Source organism: Bidens hawaiensis, unplaced genomic scaffold (assembly GCF_021521415.1).
Source record: "Bidens hawaiensis isolate Kalapana, Puna unplaced genomic scaffold, B.hawaiensis_p1.1 tig00004371_1, whole genome shotgun sequence".
Taxonomy (NCBI): Eukaryota; Viridiplantae; Streptophyta; class Magnoliopsida; order Asterales; family Asteraceae; genus Bidens; species Bidens hawaiensis.
The window spans coordinates 45,176-62,945 of record NW_027491264.1 but is presented as its reverse complement, the minus strand read 5'-3'; the positions used below and the strand labels follow the sequence as shown (position 1 = coordinate 62,945).

The following is a 17,770-nucleotide window of genomic DNA, read 5'->3' as shown; positions in this document are numbered from 1 at the left end:
TAGAACTCGAGTAAGTGATCACTTTACCATTGGAACTCTAAGGGTAGGGACTGCTGGTTTGATCCACCCACTCGTAGGGGTCGCACCTCTTTGCATGGACGAGTGCCTAGTATGGTCATGGGGCAGTACTATGGGTTTGAGCCCGCTCGTAGGGGTCGCTCCTCTTTGCATGGACGAGCGCCTTGTTTTCCGGCACAACGTCCGCGCGTAACCCGCGGGACGGAATTATTGATTAGCTCGTAGGGGCAGCGCCTCTTTGCATAGACGAGCACGGTTTTTCAGAAATGTCCACGCGTAAACCGCGGGACGGCATTATATTATTTAGCTCGTAGTGGCAGCGCCACTTTGCATGGACGAGCACACTTCCAGTAATGTTCGCGCGTAGCCCGCGGAACGACTTTTATCAGAAATATGTGTCAGATCTATGTTTTCATACGGATTATCAAGTATATGTTTAGACATGAAATCAGAAATGTGTTTCAATATGATTTTTAACAAGACTATGATGCAATGCGATTTATAAAGTTACTAAAACTTGTGAACTCACTCAGTTTATACTGATTCAAATGTTTTTACGTGTCTTTCAGGAGATAACTAGGTAGCGCATGGAGTCACACTTAGAGCACCTCACGCTGAACATCTAAAACTAGCTTTTTGGAAGATTTTAGTTCTATCCCTTCGATGCGCGTGGTTGTTCCCGCCGCGCAAGGGGATATGGCGTGGAAATCTTCAACAGTTTTATACTTGGATGTTTTTATGTAATGTATTTGTATTAAACATTTCATGCGCAATAAAAATCTTACTTTGAATGTTTGCAATGGCCCGTGCTTAATTATCAATCCCCACTCGCGCGCGCCCGGCTGTTTCCGCCGCTCAGGGCCGGGTGTGACAATTAAGGAGAAAACCCAACATCGTGGGACTACCCTCTTGAGTCAGGGTTTGAATTTGAGACCTTAAGATCCAAAGTCTTAACATCACCCCATGCCATTGAACCAGATGGCCAACGCATGTGACATATATGTTAAACCTTAGACAAGTGAATCAAGAACACCAAACACGATATTGCATAAAACGATTATGCGACTCTTTTCATTAATAATAAACAAGAAAAAAAAACTTTCTACTCTCTCTACTCTAAACAAAAGAAACTAAAGATGGGTTTATATAACACCCACAATACTAATCCTACTCAAAGTAGGAAACATAATAATACTAGACTTCTAATTTATTTAATAATAAATAAAATATAACTATGACATCAAGTTATTCAACTTGGTTCCTGAACTTTGGATCTCCACCGAACCGCCCCTTGAGATCTTCCGTACCACCTTTGTACTTTTCATATTAACCATTAGGGTCCTTCAAGTTGGTGTTGCTCCAAGTTTTACACTCCCTCTCAATGCCAACTTCCATTGATCCTCCAAGATCCTTCACACCTTGTAACTCTCTCACCTCTTTGAGCTTGATTCTTGGATTCGACTTCATAATACTACCTTCAGGTTTCTTTTCCTGGTTACAACTGAGCTCGTTGCGAGATTACCATTGTTTAGAACTGCATCACCCGCTTTTAGATGGGAACAACTTTTGCTTTCTCAACTCCATGACCAACTATCATGGCACTCAAAGCAATTCTTCCATCCTTACTCGATGCATGCTCCCCCTCGAACTCAACTCCTTCATTCGTTCGTTGATTCGGATCACTCGAACTTGGCATGAACCTCATGCAAACTCCAACATCAACTTTGTTGGTTTGTTTATTTTTAACGTTTTCTATTCCACCATGACCACCCGTAACATGAGACGGAACTATCTCCTCGTGCACTTCATCCAACACGGTTTCTTTCTCGTCTTGTTCGGTTACTGTCACGGTTACGTCTTGATCAACCGTATTTTCTTCTTCAACCATTATTACCTCATCATCTAGATTCAAAATAACAACATATGATTCCAAGGTTACCTTTAACTGATTCGACTCTGGCACAACTTCCTGACTTGTCCATCAACAGGAGCCTTCTTTAAACCATTCATCTACCAGGTTTGGTTTGAATTCGGTGTCAACTGTGTATTTTCCTTTAACCTCGGCCATATTAGCCTCCACATCCCACAGTTCTTCTTCTTTAACAACAGCTGCATTACCTTCCTCCTTAAGCCCTCGACAATATTTTGCCATATGCCCTTTTTGTCCACATTTATGGCACCTAAAACGAAACTGTTTTGGTTGGTACCTTGATTCCTTGTCTCGGTTCTCTTCGTCCAATGAATCTTCATCAAAGTTGTCAACTCGGCCCTTCCGGTTCAATTCTCTCTTCTTGGGTCGGTCACGCTTCTCATTCTCCCATATTTACCTTTGCCTTTCTCACCATCACGAATCTTATTTTTGTAGAACCGATGCTTCTCTTTCCTTCCGACATACAAGGCTTCGCTCTCGGTTTTAACCGACACACCGGCTAACTGTTTTGCCAAGGCTTCTTGTCTAGCAAGAATATTTTCGAACTCGGTAATACTCGGTTGGGTCGCCCACCCTTGAATAGCGGTAACAAAGCTACGATACTCCGGCCTTAAACCATGAATGAGTATCCGCTTCATACGAGCATCGCTAACCCGAGACTGTGGATCGAGTTCTCCAATCTCGCGACACAAATTCTTAACTTTACGAAAATATTGTGAAATTGGAAGATCACCTTGGGAAATCGTCATTAACTCACATACGACTAGTTGTAATCGAGCATCATTCTTCTTCGTGAATAAGGTCTCTAGCTTATCCCACGCTTGCTTTGGTATTCGAGATCTTGAATGTGATCTAGAACATCATCATCAACCGTTGTCTTGATGATAAACATCGCCCGACCCACTTTCACTTGCCACTTCCCGATACTACCGTTAATATCGTTTGCAGGTTGTCTCGTCTCGGTACCGTTCGTTACCTGCCAAAGATCTTGACCTTGAAGATACGATTTGATGCATGCCAACTATTGTTTGTAGTTGCCCTGGTTCAAGTTCTTGATTCCTCCTACCATCTGTAACTCTGCCATTGTTTCAACTTCTTCACTAACTAGAGATCACTTCTTTTCTTCTTGATCAAACAGAAACCCAAATACTAATCAACGAGATAACAATATACTTAAATACAGATGCGGCTAACCTTCTTTGATCCACAATTGCAAAGGGTGTTTTAACTAATAAACTATATTATGATTTGTGACGGTGGTAGGATATCCCAATTGTAAATCACACACAATTGTAATATAATAACTCTAAGACAAAATAATTTGTTTTCTTCCCTCCAAATTGATAGCTATCCAACTGTTGTGTGATGGCAGATGGTTTTCGAAAGAAAGAAAACCAAAACACATGCGCTCTCTCTCTCTTCCTTCGATGGGGTCACACAACTTTTCTTTTACTTGGGTTTTAATTCAACAACCGGAACAACGGACTAACCTTTTCAAAACTTCCAGATTCTTTCCTTGCTGCGGATGGGTATGGGCTCTTGGTCAATCTTCAAGTAGCCTCTGATTTTCTTGAAACGTTTCTTAACTACGATCGGTTTCTTGGCCTCTTATGTCTTTGATTGGAACTACTACCGCAACCAAGACCTGACATCGGTCGAAAACTCGAGCCTGGATCGTTAGGCTCTGATACCACTTGTTAAACCTTAGACAAGTGAATCAAGAACACCAAACACGATATTGCATAATACGTTTATGCGACTCTTTTCATTAATAAAAAACAAGAAAAAAAAATACTCTCTACTCTCTCTACTCCAAACAAAAGAAACTAAAGATGGGTTTATATAACACCCACAATTCTAATCCTACTAAAACTAGAAAACATAATAATACTAGACTTCTAATTTATTTAATAATAAATAAAATATAACTATGACATCAAGTTATTCAACTTTGTCCCTGAACTTTGGATCTCCACCGAACCGCCCCTTGAGATCTTCCGTACCACCTTTGTACTTTTCATATTAACCATTCGGGTCCTTCAAGTTGGTGTTGCTCCAAGTTTTACAATAGATATAACATATTATTGATCTATTACGATGATACGAGGCCATATGGGTAGGGCATGTATACCGTGAGGTGACAGGACTCGTGTCACAAATGGGTATTGAGTTAAAGATTCTATCTCCTGATATGTTAGTTGATATGTTGGGCCATCTATATATTTAACTAAGTAATTACAAAACCAACTGCATTGCGGTGTTTTAGTAACGATGAAAATTTGGTTGGTATCAGTTTGCATTTAACTTGTGTGTAATTCAATTTGGGCCAACAATTGTATTATTTTTGCAATGGATAAACTGATGATGAAGATAATAATTGTCTTATTAGAAGCTCAAGACGAACCGTTAAAAAAATTGAAAAATAGCCAATGCTAATTATTAAAAAAATTAAAATTGAAAAACTAGTTATAAGGTCGTTTCTTTCATATCGTAGCCCACTAGAAAAAAAAATGAGTGAGGCCTAGAGAAACTTGGGCCTAATGAAGTTGCCAACTAAAATTAATCGAACCGAGGTAATATATCATGGTTGGTGTTTGGTTTTACGATTTTTAATAGATTTATAAAATTTTAGCAGTAAGTTAAGTTGTTTATTTGATAAATAAAACATGTCTTAGGTTTTGATTAACTATTTAGTAGAAGTTGAATAATCGAATTAAACAAATCAATTAAGAAAGTGATGGCTCGGTTACGGTAATATGTATAATCGAAATAACCGAAGTAACTAAGAAAGTGATGGTTCAACTACGGTTTTTTTAAACCAAGTTTCATGGTTTGATTAATGTGTGTATAAATAATCGAAATAACTTAACTGATCTTTTTTTTTAATGAAGAATTTCTTGTGTGTCCATGCCACCGTACTCTTCAAGTTTGGACGAGGATGAAACATTTAACCTCTTTTTTACATTTATTTTTATATTTTGAGTTTTGATTAATTTGTTTTTTAAGTTTATTTTAGGCCACAATTATTTTTATTTTTATTATCCTTTTAGAGCAACTCAACCCTATTTATGATATCAGTTGATTCTTAAAGCTGGTCCGAGCATAGACATGTTCAGTACGATTCTAAAAGCATTGGTTAGGAGTTAAGAACATTTTTGTATCACTCTATAAGTTAAAAGGCATAGCAAAATCAATAGACCTCAATCATGGTTGAGATAAAAGGCCGGGTCCTTAAAATTTAATGGTATCTTAATTCTTATGTCCTTTATTAATATGTTGGGTGTGACATGATAGTCGAGTGGTGACCTAACATGTGAGATAACGTTAAGAGTTCATATTGGATTCCATCTTCTATCTTTGAAAAATCATCTTTCTTTAAACTCACATCTTATTATTTATGATATTTCTTCCATCGAGTTCATGTAGGATGGTGCAGATGGAAAGCAGCCATAGGTATATTGTGCGACAAAAGTTTCCCAACTAAACTTGTAAAGATATATGGTCCAAAATCTTAACGTCAGCATCAAGGTCTCCATCAAATCGTTGGCTATTATTAAAAAAAAAGAGTGAGAAAAACACCTACCGTAGCTATGCAAGATATATAATAATAATTGAGTTTGATTATCAAATTATCATGTTCATTAGTCTTATTTATTATGAGTTGGGGCCGTTTCGGGATGTTAAAAGGTAAGGTGATTATTAGGTAGTAAGTGATGGTAAGTTGTTATTTAATCTGATAATAAGGTCTTCGTCGGATGTGCCACCTTGCCAGATCGAGAATCAGTATACGCTTCTGTCATCGGCTTCTTCGTTTCATCATCACTATATTCGTACAATTTCTGCACAACCATCCACTCATTTTAACCAACAATAATAACGCAAACCAAATGTGTAATAAACGGTCAAGTATAAGTTGGATTGACCTGAAATACTATTCTTTAAAGAAAAAAAATTATTAGTGTATTAATAGGTTAAAAATCTTTATGAAATCAACCAAATTTTAATTTTAACCGTTTTCTCAAAATCTATTAAAAAAATTAAATCTTTTATAGATAAAACACAACCAAAATCGACTCACTCATACCTTCATTAAGCAAATTGGTGAAGTCAACGATTTACAAACTCGCCTTGACTTTGTCATTATCTTGATCCCAGCAGAAAGATCCAAGTGTAGGATATTGTAATGCTGGTGCAGTAGCCACCTTTAGATTTGTTGAAACTGAAGCAGCATTACTAATTGCTTGCTGCAGGAACAGTTTATAAATGAAACTGGATGAGGTTTCAAACTTCGAAGTAAGGGTGAGCAACATGTTATATATAATATTCAAAGTCTTAAATTTTTATGTTATAAACCTTTTGGCTTTACATGTTCAAATTACTTTTTATAATTGTATTAAGTAAAGGTTATCGACATGGAGTGCATTGATCCGTTGTCGAGAGAAATGTCAGTGGGATACTATCAGACTATGAAATCAGTCATGGGACCTCAGCTTTGCTTCACTGCTCCATATCGTCTAGCCAGAAGATGATCTATGCATAGTAAGACTATGACATCAATTGTGTTACTGATTATGCTTTACTTTCGGTGAAGCATACTGCAAACACCCAAATATATAAGGCTATGTGTAGTGAAAGACTACATGGAGGATTTTTAACACGTGGCCAAGGAGGCGATATGTAGCCCACATAAATAATATAATATTATTACACACACACAAGCAGACGATATGTATTTGCCCCCCCCCCCCCCAATCGCTCATTTGTAGCCCGGGGGCGGTGTTGTAGCCCCATATCGCCCAAAAGCTCCACCTACACATACTCTAATGCAGACATCTAGTTTTATTTTTATGTAGTATCGTATTTTTTTTAATAATGCAATATATATATTTTTAATATATTTCAGACACTAGTTTTCATATTTTTAAAACTATTTAATTAATATTAGTCTTTATATTTTAAAAATGTTTAGGGATTCACACCAAAGTGTTTGTAGCCTAATGATATCAACATGTTTTATTGAGACGGAAACTTTTGAAATAAGGGTTCAAATTTTACAATGGACAAATTCGGTGCCACCAATCCGTGGCTAAATTAATTCAAAGGGAGAAAATGATGACTCTTTAAAGATCGTCATGAATGTAGCAGTTAAGTATATATCATAGTACCATATTAGCATTTATTTGGGTTAGGAGTATGTTGTGTTATAAGCACCACACCATCATAATCCGTGCTCCAACCTGACCCCTCCACATGGAGAACAAACAATGCAAACGTGTCGTCCATTCGCCCATAAGATTAGTTATCAATGGGTATATGAAATTGTCCCAAAATAAATACCAATAATATTCAACTTTTAAGGAAACTCAAATCGTTGTTTGATTTGCTGAAGACATAAATATCAAACTTAAACTTGTAATATCAAATTTTAATTTCTGTGTAACTTTGTCTTATTAATATTATTATTTATTATTTAATAGTTTGGTGTATTATTATAATACATTTTTATATCTTATAGCATCTCCAATGATGCACACGTGATACTGATTGAATTTACAAACACATGTTACAACTTACAAACTACTTTCCATGTTCAAGTGGTTTGTATTTCCCCCATTAGTTTGTGAGCAACTACAACAACAGACGTGTAATAGAAGGCCCGTTCACATTAATTCTATATTAAATAAAACGAAAAGCAGGTTACGAGGTGACGTTTTGAAACAAGAACATGTAATAATCATTGTAGGAGAAATACAAGTTTTTGTAGGTTGGTTTAAAATCTGATGTGATATATTGAGTTGCTGTTTGAAATAAAAACAAATGTGTTGCACTAGTGGATGCTCTTGGTTTTAGTTCCGGCTAGTTATAGCTTTAAACCAGAGAAACATACAAACATGGATTTTGTTTTTAAATTAAATGATCAAAATGTTTTTAAACACATAAACATGGATTTTGTTGAGAGATATTAACGTTTTTATTATCATTAATTGATTAGCTTCATTATTCTTTTCATTGCAATGCTACTATACTATTAAAACAAATTAGTTTGCCTCCACATGGCCTTTTCCTATTGGACGATTTCCATATCTTCCAAATATAACTACCACTTCTCTATTTTTCTTACCAATTAAATAATTCAAAAATACTGATAATTAAAATAGTTATGTAACCATGAAAGAGAAACCCGGTTTCCAATTTTGTTTTCTTTCATCTTCAATTTAATACACGCATTCTTTCATACCAAACCTTTTAACCTAATCCACCAAAGCCTCCATTCAATCGGTCATTATTGTATATCAATCGGATAATGATTTCGTTATGTTCTTCATATAAAATCGAAACCGGATATCGGATTATAAATTGGGCAAGTGACGGTATTGGATAATAACGATTGCTTTGATTCGATCCTGGAAACGATTTCAGAAGATCCATGGCGATTGTTACTCAGATCTCCACATCGATGGTTAGTATTTTACATTGTTAGGTTTGTATCTTCACATCGATAGTTAGTATTACATTAACATATTAATCTAGGTTATTATTTTACATTCTTAGCTTACTATGTTTAATGTTTAATTGATATGTTTCCTATGGTTAATGGTTAATGTTTAATGTAAAATTTTTTTAACTTATAGTTTAGATTGTTAACCTAGGTTAGTATTTTACATTCTTAGGTTATCAGGTTGAATTGTTAATTGTTTATGTAAATTTATATGTTTCCTCTGTTTAATGTTTAATGTTTACTGTTTAATGTCTAATGTTAAAAAAATTAAATTATGATATTTCTTATATTTTGAATGTAATTGTTATGATGGCATGTTTCCTAATAAATTATGGTATTTCTTAGTATTTTAATTGTTTAATGTGTAACTGTTTTCAAATTTGATTAACAGTAATTGCTTTTTATTAAATCATATCATTACTATAAGTTTACAACTTTTTACGGATTTGAATTTGAATTCAAATTCAACTTAGTTTGTTTAATTTTGTAAACATGAATCGTCCATTTTATTTAATTGATTCATATTGATATGTTTCCTATGTTTATTTCGGGCAATTATGGTATTTGTTAAATATTCAATTTTTAATGTGTAACTGATTCTAAAATCAACTTAATATGTCTAATTTTGTAAACATGAATTATAATATCATTTCATTCGTATGCTATGAGTTATGACTTATTATTGATATTGTGTTATTAATCAACCCCTAATTAGAATCGGTTATTACTTTCAAATTAAATAAATATGAATTATCAATTACATTTTTGAAATCCCTAATTCTATTCCATAAATTTACTATAATTACACCTTTCCTTTTAATCTAACAATTCAAATTTTGAAACAGAATATGTTCATCTATAAATACTACAAAACCGAATAAAGAAAATCTCACATTTCTCACTTCCTTCCTGAACATTCATATTTGTGTCATTCTCAAGGTTTTTTACAAATTATAAATATGAGTTATTGAATCTTTAATCTTTGCTTTAATCTTAATTTTTCTGACACAACAACATGGAAGCATTAAACATTACCATGTTCAAGGATTTGGATGTTTCCAACAACGACTGTGTACTGAAGGTTCGTATTCTCAGACTATGACGTTTGAAGGACAACAATAAAACCGGAGATGATTGGTCCATTGAAATGATTTTACAAGATGAGATGGTATTATTCTATACAAATATATTTGTTTTTAGTAAAAAAATTTTCCTCCTCATTTTATATATTTAATAACTAACATTGTTTGTGGTATTAATAATGTAACAGGGTGACAGGATGCAAGCATATGTAAGGAAAGCTTGCATACCGAAACATAATCAACTGATTGGCCATAAGGCCAATCCGTATCATTTTGCATCCATGGGTGTTATACTGTTTCTTTATCGTCTTTTGCGTTTATCTCAACTTTATGGATTTCAATGTTTAGGTAATGACATAACCTTAGACTGTTTAACAACATATGTATTAAATATGGTATGCTTAAGTTTGTATGCTTTATCTTGATGGTGAATGCAAAAAGTTATTTTTGGTATTATTAAAAGGTTACTCTAATACTGTCTTTCACAATTCTATACATATACATGTAATTAAATATATATGTAACTAACTACAGCAGTACTAATGTTACATAACAATAAACATTAATCATACATGACACTATGTAATTTACTTATTCACTATTTTTGAAGACTAATAGCATACATAAGTTAACTAATCATAATATTCCTATGATTTATTGCTTTCTTTAAAATTTACTTATTAACGGAATCTCTATATGTTAGTTTAGAATGTTGAACATTAAAATCAATGCTTTCAAAAGTAATATTATATTTAAGCATATTTAATCTTTCAATTTAAGATTCAATAGTAAGTTATCATTTATTAATTTACTTGGTCAATATGTATATGTATATGTTAGTCAATTAGTATTCGATTTATAGGTTCACATATGGAAGTTTGTTGTAGTAAATTATCATATAATTTTAGAATTTAACTATTTCTTAATTTTGATAGTTACATATAATTTGTAACTCATAATCACTTAAAATTGGAAGAAATTTATCAATAAATGTAGATTGTCATATTTGTTTACATTTTCACATATAATTAATTAAAATTGTAACAAATTCATCAATCAATGTAAATTCACCCAAGTTTTACGTTAACATTATGAAAAATAGATTGTGTTTTGAATTTAAATTTTATGATAATTATTTTTTGGTTATTTATTATCAACTATGCTTTTATTTTTCATATATTAATGTTACCAAAAATATCGGTCATTCTTTGATATTCATAGTAAATATATTTACTAATTAATTTTCATTTCTACTAAAAATTATACAAAATGCACTATATATTATATTGATTTGGTTAAACAAATTACACAATCATAATAATCATTTGTAACGACAAACTTATGTTATGCCAAATCAAATCCAAAAAACACATTTCTTAACAAATGGAATGAATATTTCTATAGAAGAAACATAATTTATGGCAACCAACTAGCCTGATCTTCTCTTAAAATACTTTTACTATAAACTTCCACACCTAAACTTCAAGCCTATATATTGATTACATGAGGTTATACAATATCAATATGTCACTCTTAAACTGCCACTCCTAATACTTGGTCGGTTATGCACTCTCAGATTCAATAATTTAGATGTGTTGATAACATTTTAAGATGAATGATATTATAAGTTTCAAGGTATGTACGATTTGTTTGAACATTAAGATACTTTGTATAATCAATATAATAATACGTCATCCTGAATAACCTTTTTTTCTTCATGATAAAAGATTTCTATATGTTTTACATGTTAATCATATGGTTTTTTATTTATATTTTAGATGTCTTCAAGATCCAAGAGACGCACTAATTCTCAATCATCATCTTCCAATAAGAGGAATAATACAAATGGTTAGTGAGTTGGTGCACTTAATTTAAGATTACTCTATAAATAGTATGTTATAATAATTTTGTTTGCAAAACATGCAGTGTCAACGTCTAGACAACCATTGCGTATCATATCTAATGGTAATAATTTTTTTATAAACTATTAAATTATTTGAAAATTTTAATATTTTAGGACCGTCCGTTTTTATTCAATATTTTAGGATTTTTTTATTCATTTTTTTTGCGTAATAGTCATTAAAGAATTTAACTAAATATAACAAACTTTACTATAAAACGATTTTATTTTTTACCTATTTATGGTTTATTATATTCTATACATTATTTTATTCTAATAACAAAAACCAATGTAGTTACCTGTCCATTGACATCGTCTAAAATTATAATTTTCAGTTGTTGTTGTTTAACGATTTATATATTTCCACCCGTGTCGTACACGGGTCAATAACCTAGTCTCTATATATAAAAGACATCTTCTTTTTAGTTATTCACCTTTTTGAATCCTTAGTCCTTACCAAAAGAAATGAAAACAACAGCCAAGACGAGTCACGTGTGTGTGTGTATATATATATAGGTATTGGATCATCAGGGGCTGACTTACATGAGAGGGAGGGGTAGCAACTTTTCCGGCGAAGTGAAAATTTTTAACTTTTTTTTCATGTTTTATGTATTTCGTTGCCCCTGAAATTATATTATGTTACCCCTAAAAATTCTTAAAACCTTTCAAGTTCAAAGAAAACCTGCATTTAGCTTGAAATCCATGGAGTATGGATATCTTGGAAGAGAGAGAAAGGGAAGTGGAGAAGATAAGAACTTGGGTTTAATAAAATAAATTAAAAGCAAATTTATAATTACCCCCCTTCTAGTTGAACACAATTATAAATATTACCCTTTAGTTTAATTTGAATTTTATATCACCTTATAATTAAGCATTTCACATTAGTTATTTAACAAATATTTTAGTTAAATTGAACAGATAAATATAATATGTTTAAATGATATGATTTTTTGTTAGATTTGTTAACTAATTTATAATTTTTTTTTATTTGTTATTTTTGGTTTACAATTGTCTTTTATATTATTATTTAATTAAATATTATGTTTATCAATATTTTTGTTGAGTAAACTTAAAAATCACTCAATAACAATATACGTTTGATATGATCAAAAGATATCAATAAAATCATTGAATTAGTAAGTTAATAAGTTCGAATAATTTTACAAAATATCGTTAAGCTAACAAGTTTGGGTTATTTTGGGGCGACCCATTATAGGCGAACTTGCTAACTTGTTTTGATCCACCATTGCAAACGGGTTAATCGGGTGGCGATATGCTTGTAACACGAAGTCGGGCCTAAGACACGCCAGACGCGTAACCAAACACTTGTGTGAGCAAAATGCTATACTAGGCTCCATTACACGCGAAACGCGTAATCAGGACATCTTTAACGTGAAACTGGTAAAAAAAATTCTTAATGTACGATAATTGTTTTTTACGTTACCCCAAAATTATTCTCTAGATCCGCCATTGTGGATCATTTCAGAAGTTTTTTTACAGCGAGAAGTGAAGGTGTAACTCTATTAATCGCTAATTTCACTCCCTTTCTTATGTGTAGGTGCGTTGTGTAGGTGCATATGTATGTGTGTAGATATGTATGTTTGTATATGTGTATGTATGTTTGTATGTGTGTAGGTACATAAGTTTGAATGTGGCTCGGTACATTTATATGTTTGTAAGTAGGTTTGAATGTGTAATTAAGACAAAAATACAACCGACCCATCATATGAAAGAGAGTGAAATTAGGAATTAATGGAGTTATACCTCCACTTCTCGCTATTCTCGCTGTAATATCACTTCTCGCAATATATCTCGCAATATATCTCGCAATATATCACTCAACTTTAACTTAACTCTAAAAGATAATAAAGGACTTAAATATTTAGACCTTTTGAAATGCCATCTATGGAGAGATATAAATGGGGTAGCAATATTCGTTATTGAACGGACAAGATATGAATATGAGGAAGCCCGACCCATATGAAGACCCGCTTATTATATATATATATATACATGCTAGACAATAGATACTAATACATCAACCACTTTTTGAAAGAGTTATGTGGAAGTTAAAGATAGCACAAGGGAGCAACCCTTACTTATATACCACCAACAATTTTGTTGGTAGGCAAATTTGGGAATTTGATCCGGATGCCGGAACTCCAGATGAACGACAAGAAGTTGAAGATGCCCGTGAACGTTATAGAAACAATAGGAGATCAGAAGGCTTCCATCCATGCGGTGATTTGTTTATGCGGATGCAGGTTAGTTTGGACCATATGGAAATCGAAAGATTGCTAATATTTTGTGATAAATAAGTGTTTGGTACGTTTAGTTTGATAAGTTTCTTAAACAGAAGCAGTTGAAGTACACACTAAGGTGGCAAAAGGAAAAAGAAAAAAGAACACATAACATAAATGAGATAACTATGTTAGGTGATGTGTTTTATATGATATGCAGTTGATCAAGGAAAATGGAGTTGATTTATTGAGCATACCGCCGGTTAGGTTAGAAGAGGGTGAGGAAGTGAATTATGAAACTGTGACGATGACAGTGAAGAAAGCAGTTAGATTAAACCGTGCGATTCAAGCTAAAGATGGTCATTGGCCGGCAGAAAATTCTGGCCCTATGTTTTTCACTCCTCCCCTAGTAAGTTCAATCTTTTGTTAAGTAGCAAGAATATAAAAACCTGTTTGGATTATGTGTGAATAAGAGAGATGCATAGATGTAAGAGAGACACGACCAACAATTAAATTTGGACTCAAGGCGGTATACGTTTGTGAAACCGTATAATATATGTGACAATATATATGGAATATGGACCCAAACAATATATATTCAATTTGCAGCTTATTGCAATGTATATCAGTGGAGCTATCAACACGCATTTGACCAAACATCATAAGACCGAAATGATACGCTATATCTATAACCATCAAGTAAGAACCATCTCCTAGACAAATGCAACTTAAAATTACTTACTAGTGATCAGACAAATATCCTAACCTTTTCTTTTTTTTTTTGTTAAATTTCATTGTCAGAATGACGATGGAGGGTGGGGATTTTATATCGAAGGACACAGCACCATGTTCGGGTCTGCATTAAGCTACATAGCCCTAAGGTTGCTAGGAGAAGGACCATATGATGGAAATGGTGTGGTGGACCGAGGCAGAAAGTGGATACTAGACCATGGTGGTGCAGCCACAATTCCCTCATGGGGCAAAACTTATCTCTCAGTAAACATCTTATAAAATTTGACATAGTAAACGGTACGAGTCTTTTAAAGTTATCATTAATACCTTTGTGTGCAGGTGCTTGGTGTATACGAATGGGAAGGGTGCAACCCACTTCCACCGGAATTTTGGCTTTTCCCTGAAGCTTTACCATTTCATCCAGGTATATACATATGTAAGAAGCTCTTGGATACGCGATATTGAATGAAAGATATGTCACTATTTTTCTTCTGTGATACAGCAAAAATGTGGTGTTATTGCCGGACAACTTATATGCCTATGTCATACTTGTACGGGAGAAAATTCCATGGTCCGATCACTGATCTTGTTTTGCAACTTCGCCAAGAAATCCATCCTATCCCGTATCATGACATAAACTGGAATAAGCAGCGCCATAACTGTTGCAAGGTTGTTAGAAGCACATTTTATAAAGTTTTCATGAAAAGTTTTTTTTTTTATTTTCATTTTATAAAACTGCAGTAGTAGTTTTGACAAATTTATGCTCAAATATGTGTGCTTATAACCAAGTGCAGGAGGATCTGTATTATCCTCACTCAGTAGTCCAAGATCTGTTATGGGACAGTCTTCATTACTTAAGTGAGCCCGTCCTCAAGTACTGGCCGTTCACCAAGCTAAGAGAAAGAGGTCTCAAAAGAGCGGTTGAGCTAATGCGATATGGTGCCCAAGAGAGCAGATATATTACCATTGGATGTGTAGAAAAGGTACTAAAAGATGACTTGTTTTAAGTCAAGAGCTATTACCCAACCGCCCCGACCGATCCACCTATACTAACTCGATTTTGTTATTCAATTCAGAGCTTGCAAATGATGTGTTGGTGGGCTGAAAACCCGAATGGGGATGAGTTCAAGCACCACCTTGCTAGAGTGCCTGATTATTTATGGCTAGCAGAAGATGGGATGAAAATGCAGAGTTTCGGGAGTCAAACGTGGGACTGCACACTTGCAACTCAAGCAATAATAGCTACTGATATGGTTGAAGAATACGGTGATTCGTTAAAAAAAGCCCATTTTTATATCAAAGAGTCTCAAATCAAACAAAACCCTTCTGGAAATTTTAGTAAAATGTGTCGGCAGTTTACTAAAGGGGCGTGGACTTTCTCGGACCAAGATCAAGGTTGGGTTGTCTCAGATTGCACAGCTGAAGCATTAAAGGTGATGCAATGACAAGTTTATAATCACAATCTTAATGTTTTTCTTAATATTTGGGAAATGATTGCTTCTTAATATAATCGCAATCTTAAATGTTTTTCTTAATAACTATTCTCCTGTAGTGTCTTCTGTTACTATCTAAAATGCCCGAGGAAATCTCCGGAGAAAAAGTAAACGATGAGCGGTTATATGAGGCTGTAAATGTCCTTCTATACATGCAGAGTCCTATAACTGGAGGTTCTGCTATTTGGGAGCCACCCGTCCCACAACCATATTTACAGGTGAATATAAAATATCAAGAATATCAATCTTCTGAAAAATATTAGTTTTTTTTTTCGGTATTCTTTTAGAGAAAATCGACGCTGAATGTATCTTCTATGCCTAACTTTTCTGCAGGTGTTGAATCCTTCAGAAATTTTTGCAGACATTGTTGTTGAGAAAGAGTAAGTAACCACTCACTAACAGAAATGCTTGAGAGATAATAGATACTAATATTTTCTTATTTGGGGTGATTTAATTAGGCATGTTGAGTGCACAGGATCAATTATCCAAGCCCTTTTAGCCTTTAACCAGTTGCATCCAGGGCACCGGGCTAAAGAAATAGAAGTTTCAGTTGCAAAAGCCGTTTGCTTTTTGGAGGGAAAACAGCTGAATGATGGTTCATGGTAAGCTAATTACCTCGGTCCTCCACGCAACTATTAAAAGATAAAAACACAAATAGTATAATGAAAATATATAAAATTGGACAGGTATGGTTATTGGGGAATATGCTTTCTCTATGGCACATTTTTTGAACTAGGAGGCTTAATCTCTGCTGGAAAAACATATAACAACAGTAACGCAGTTCGTAAAGCAGTTGAGTTCTTCCTATCGAAACAAAATGAAGAGGGTGGATGGGGGGAGAGTTACAAGTCTTGTCCTAGCGAGGTATATACACCGTTGGCTGCAAATCGGACGAACCTAGTTCAAACATCATGGGCTATGCTTGGTCTTATGTTAGGCGGACAGGTTAGTTTTTCAGTAACCAGTCAAGCTCATCATTTTTACTTTCAACACATATATACATGTTCTTTCATTATCATACTAGGCCGAAAGAGACCCAACGCCCTTGCATAAAGCAGCAAAAATATTAATCAATGCACAGTTGGATAATGGAGATTTTTCTCAACAGGTTACAAGACTCAAAGCCCTTTCCTTTTTTCTAACATTTAGCTAATCATTTTTATTTACATCTAAGATAAATTTTGCAGGAGATCGCGGGTGTATACATGAAGAACTGCATGTTACATTACGCAGAATACAGGAACATCTTTCCACTTTGGGCACTTGGGGAATATCGCAAACGAGTTTGGATCAAGTAAACTTATATATATATATATTGAAGTAATCAAAATATAGAAAACATGTGTAGATGATAAGTCATTGGTCATGTATATTAAACTCTGGTGTCTATGTGTTACTCTTCTATGCTAGTGTAACTAAAACAAAGGTTGTACTTTGTATTATATTATATATTGACTATATCATTAAAATGAATACACAATCATATTATCCATCATCTTATCTTAATGTGGTTTCACAAATCGTCATTGCGAACCTGAATTGTTGAATCTGATCAACATAAACTGAGTCAAGATGATCGAGCTGAGATTTGATTGAAGAAATGATAAAATAAAATAAAATAAAAATAAACGCGCTTTAATGGTATATGTACACAATCTTTTGTTGGTGTTGGATTTTCAACACTGAACACGCCATTAAGTTGCGGTTAAAGCTAGAAATGAAAACAAAGAAATTTGGCGGCATTTTAAATTATATGAAATGTCAAGTGGTGAGGAATGAGCTCGATGCAAGAATGTGATGCGTCTTAAAGTCGGAGTCAAACTCGACTTTGAAAAAACATCTAGAAATTTTTTTTCAAGGTGACGAAAACATTCCA

General features: G+C 33.7%; 1 protein-coding gene across 2 annotated transcripts; it reads left to right on the top strand.

Moving 5' to 3' along the window:
• Positions 1-13,313: 13,313 nt before the first annotated feature.
• Positions 13,314-17,389, top strand: LOC143626458 (dammarenediol II synthase-like). 2 transcript variants are annotated; one of them, XM_077096547.1, is made up of 14 exons: positions 13,314-13,693; positions 13,890-14,078; positions 14,279-14,368; positions 14,471-14,665; positions 14,741-14,825; positions 14,904-15,070; positions 15,196-15,384; positions 15,478-15,834; positions 15,954-16,112; positions 16,228-16,274; positions 16,353-16,496; positions 16,581-16,839; positions 16,919-17,002; positions 17,082-17,389. In XM_077096547.1, the coding sequence occupies exons 1-14, from the start codon at positions 13,490-13,492 to the stop codon at positions 17,190-17,192; spliced, it is 2,280 nt and encodes a 759-aa protein (XP_076952662.1). In that variant the 5' UTR covers positions 13,314-13,489; the 3' UTR covers positions 17,193-17,389. The 2 variants fall into 2 exon arrangements, with proteins under 2 accessions (XP_076952662.1, XP_076952661.1); XM_077096546.1 differs by having other exon boundaries at positions 17,069-17,389.
• The last annotated feature ends 381 nt before the right edge of the window (positions 17,390-17,770 follow it).

Excerpts from the sequence above, each read along its gene's own strand:
- LOC143626458 (XM_077096546.1), top strand. The coding sequence starts at position 13,490 with ATGTGGAAGTTAAAGATAGCACAAGGGAGCAACCCTTACTTATATACC. Across the intron at positions 14,369-14,470 it reads GCTATATCTATAACCATCAA|AATGACGATGGAGGGTGGGG; the intron begins GTAAGAACCATC and ends TTTCATTGTCAG. Across the intron at positions 16,275-16,352 it reads GACATTGTTGTTGAGAAAGA|GCATGTTGAGTGCACAGGAT; the intron begins GTAAGTAACCAC and ends TGATTTAATTAG.